The 2,628-nt window shown below is 38.4% G+C and overlaps 1 protein-coding gene across 1 annotated transcript; it reads right to left on the bottom strand.

Annotated features, from left to right (window-relative positions):
• Positions 1 to 213: 213 nt before the first annotated feature.
• LOC114179829 (gamma-glutamyl peptidase 5-like) lies at positions 214 to 2,369 on the bottom strand. Its single transcript, XM_028066295.2, has 4 exons — positions 1,931 to 2,369; positions 879 to 1,034; positions 647 to 814; positions 214 to 562 (listed from the first exon to the last, which is right to left on the bottom strand). The coding sequence occupies exons 1-4, from the start codon at positions 2,237 to 2,239 to the stop codon at positions 464 to 466; spliced, it is 732 nt and encodes a 243-aa protein (XP_027922096.1). The 5' UTR covers positions 2,240 to 2,369; the 3' UTR covers positions 214 to 463.
• Positions 2,370 to 2,628: the final 259 nt, after the last annotated feature.

Below are 2,628 nucleotides of genomic sequence, written 5' to 3'. Positions count from 1 at the left end.
AAGAAGCTTGCTCATCAAAAGCTTTCGGCCAAAAACCAAAACCCCCACATTCCATGCCACTATGAGAACAGCATGAATTGCGTTTAAAGCATTTTTCCATATGCTCACGCAAACTAAAACTTGGATTTAAACTTTAATTTAATCTCATAAAGTTTTTATTCAATAAATTTCAAACATATATTTTTAGAAAAGTCCAATTCAATAGAAAGGAGATAAAATTAGAACTTGAGTGAGTTTATTGCTATAATTTAAGACTTGAGTGATAGTCGAGTTAAATACAGAACACTAATGGCTGGAACCCATCAAAGCCAACTAAAATACACAACTCATTGCACCGACCCAGTGGTGCCAACAACTACTTAACTTGTTTTAATCTATAGGGACCATCTTCCATATAATGTCACTATTTTCAGTGTGCTCATAAAACCTCTGTTTTTTTTTTTTTATTTCAGTTCCAGCTACGTCACAATCGACCCTTCAAAAAGTTCACACACATTCTCTTCCAAGCCTCCTTATCTGGGTCCAGTGCAGCCCTCTCCCTTGCTTGAATACCATCACCATCCTATCATTCAAACCTTATGTATTAATTCATGATTATTAGCTCATACACAAAATTCATCTAACTTAAAAGGGAAAATCAACATACTGTGATGAAGTTTCCTCGAATGAGACGGTCGATCAGGTGCAAAAGAATGTCTTTTGAATACTCAGGGTGCCCTTGGATTCCCATTACGTGGTCTCCACACTTGAACATTTCAATTCCTGTCTTTTCCGACCAAGCAATCACCTCTGCCTTCTCAGGTAGCTCTCGGACCTAAACACAAATCATGGGTTAGTTCTGAGATTTTGATGATGTTCTGTTACTAAAATTTACACACCTCATCCCTGTGACATTTGATGATGGAAAGCCCCGGTGGAAGATCAAGGGAAGACAACGAGAATGCCCACGATGGTGAAAATGTTACGGTTCTCACACCAATGTCCCAACCAGTGGGAGAACGAGTCACCTTCCCTCCCAGTGCACGCCCAAGAATCTGATCAAATCAAACAAACAACTTTCTTATTTCATTCCTATGTTATCACACAGTCACATTTTTATACATACACAAACTACTTAATTAATTTATTATGTGATGCATTACACTTTTCAGAGACTTTGATGTGGCGTAAGGTGGTAAAACATTCTTCAAGAGAAGAAAATAATATTTATTTGGGGTTACAGGACAACGGTGATAAGAATGAAGATAAATAGAACCGACAACAATAGTAGAATCTTTATTTTTTATTGAACTTATTATTATTATTATTATCATTATCTCTTTCTTATTTGGGTCAAGTAAAAATCATTTTTTTATCAACTGGGTCAGCGTTATTCTACAAATCACACAGACATATCGCCGGGTGAGGACATGAAACGCTAGACGAAAGTGTAGTCAAGATCAGATCTTTTGACACTGTTTCAAGGCATCAAGTACACCCTACAAGAAAGACGCATGAAGAAAATCAAAATGTGAAGAAGATGATCAAACAGACAAAGCTACTGTAGCCGATTTAAAGGGACGATTTATTACGGAAAGTTTATTAAACGAATCTTTGAATCTGGGGCGTAGTAGGATATATCCAAGGATAAAGGCCAAAGGGTGAGGGAGACAGAGAACTGTGCAAAACCCACATGTTTAAACTCCTGTGTTTTAATGCTCCCATTAATTTTCGAAAGTGGACCACTTGCCCCAGCGCAATGTTCGCACATTTCGAAAAATCAAGATAAGGTTTTTTAAAATATCCACGAATTGCTTCCGATCAGTGATCACACGTTCATCCCAGTCATGATTCATGCACCGATCTTCGAAATCATTAATCTTTTTTCCAAAAAAAGCAGAAAAAAATAGTTGATATTTTTGGGTGTTAGATTGGATGAAGAAGAATGTACCTGATGGCCGAAACAAATGCCGAGGAGCTTTTTGTTCATGGAGTGGAGTTTGTTAAGCAAGTCGAGAAGGTCACGAACCCATTTGTCGTTTCCATGTGCGTCGCTACAGCTGCCGGTGATGACAAAGCCGTCGTAGAGAACCAAGTCATCATCCTCCGGAAACTCTCCACGCGCCACCTTGTACACGTCCCAAGTCTCTCCTTCCTCCGCCAGCATTTTCACGAACACCCCAGAATACCCTCCGTACACTTGCTTCACGTACTCCGAATCCTCCGCACACATCAACACCGCAAACCTCATCTTCTCCATTCTCCGAACCTCCCAAAGATTGCTTCTTGATCTTTCTCTCTCTAAAACGCTAGAGAGAGAAAGTGCTGGTGAGGGAGAGTGGCTCACAGGCAGGGGAGTCTGGTGTGGTAGTAGTGAGTTTCAGAGAACCACACCTTGGGGGATTTTATAAAGGTGAGAGAGGTTACCACAGTGGTCACGTTTTGTGTTATTACGAGGTTGTCCTCACTCTAATTTTCTAAATAATTACACTTTTGTTTCGGTCCAGAAAAGTGTTTTTGTTTTTTTATTTGTATTTTGTTACTCGTAATTAATTTGATCTATCAATTATTTTTTATTTTAATTTGATTTTTATTTTGGAAAATTTGATGTAATTAAGTTATTTTCGTTAATGATATAGTAATGACGTT

The sequence above is a fragment of the Vigna unguiculata genome, chromosome 3 (genome assembly GCF_037176805.1).
Source record: "Vigna unguiculata cultivar grain cowpea cultivar isolate G323 ecotype 2 chromosome 3, ASM3717680v1, whole genome shotgun sequence".
NCBI classification, from domain to species: Eukaryota; Viridiplantae; Streptophyta; class Magnoliopsida; order Fabales; family Fabaceae; genus Vigna; species Vigna unguiculata.
Note: the sequence above shows the minus strand (reverse complement) of the source record. Positions and strands in the feature narration are given on the sequence as shown.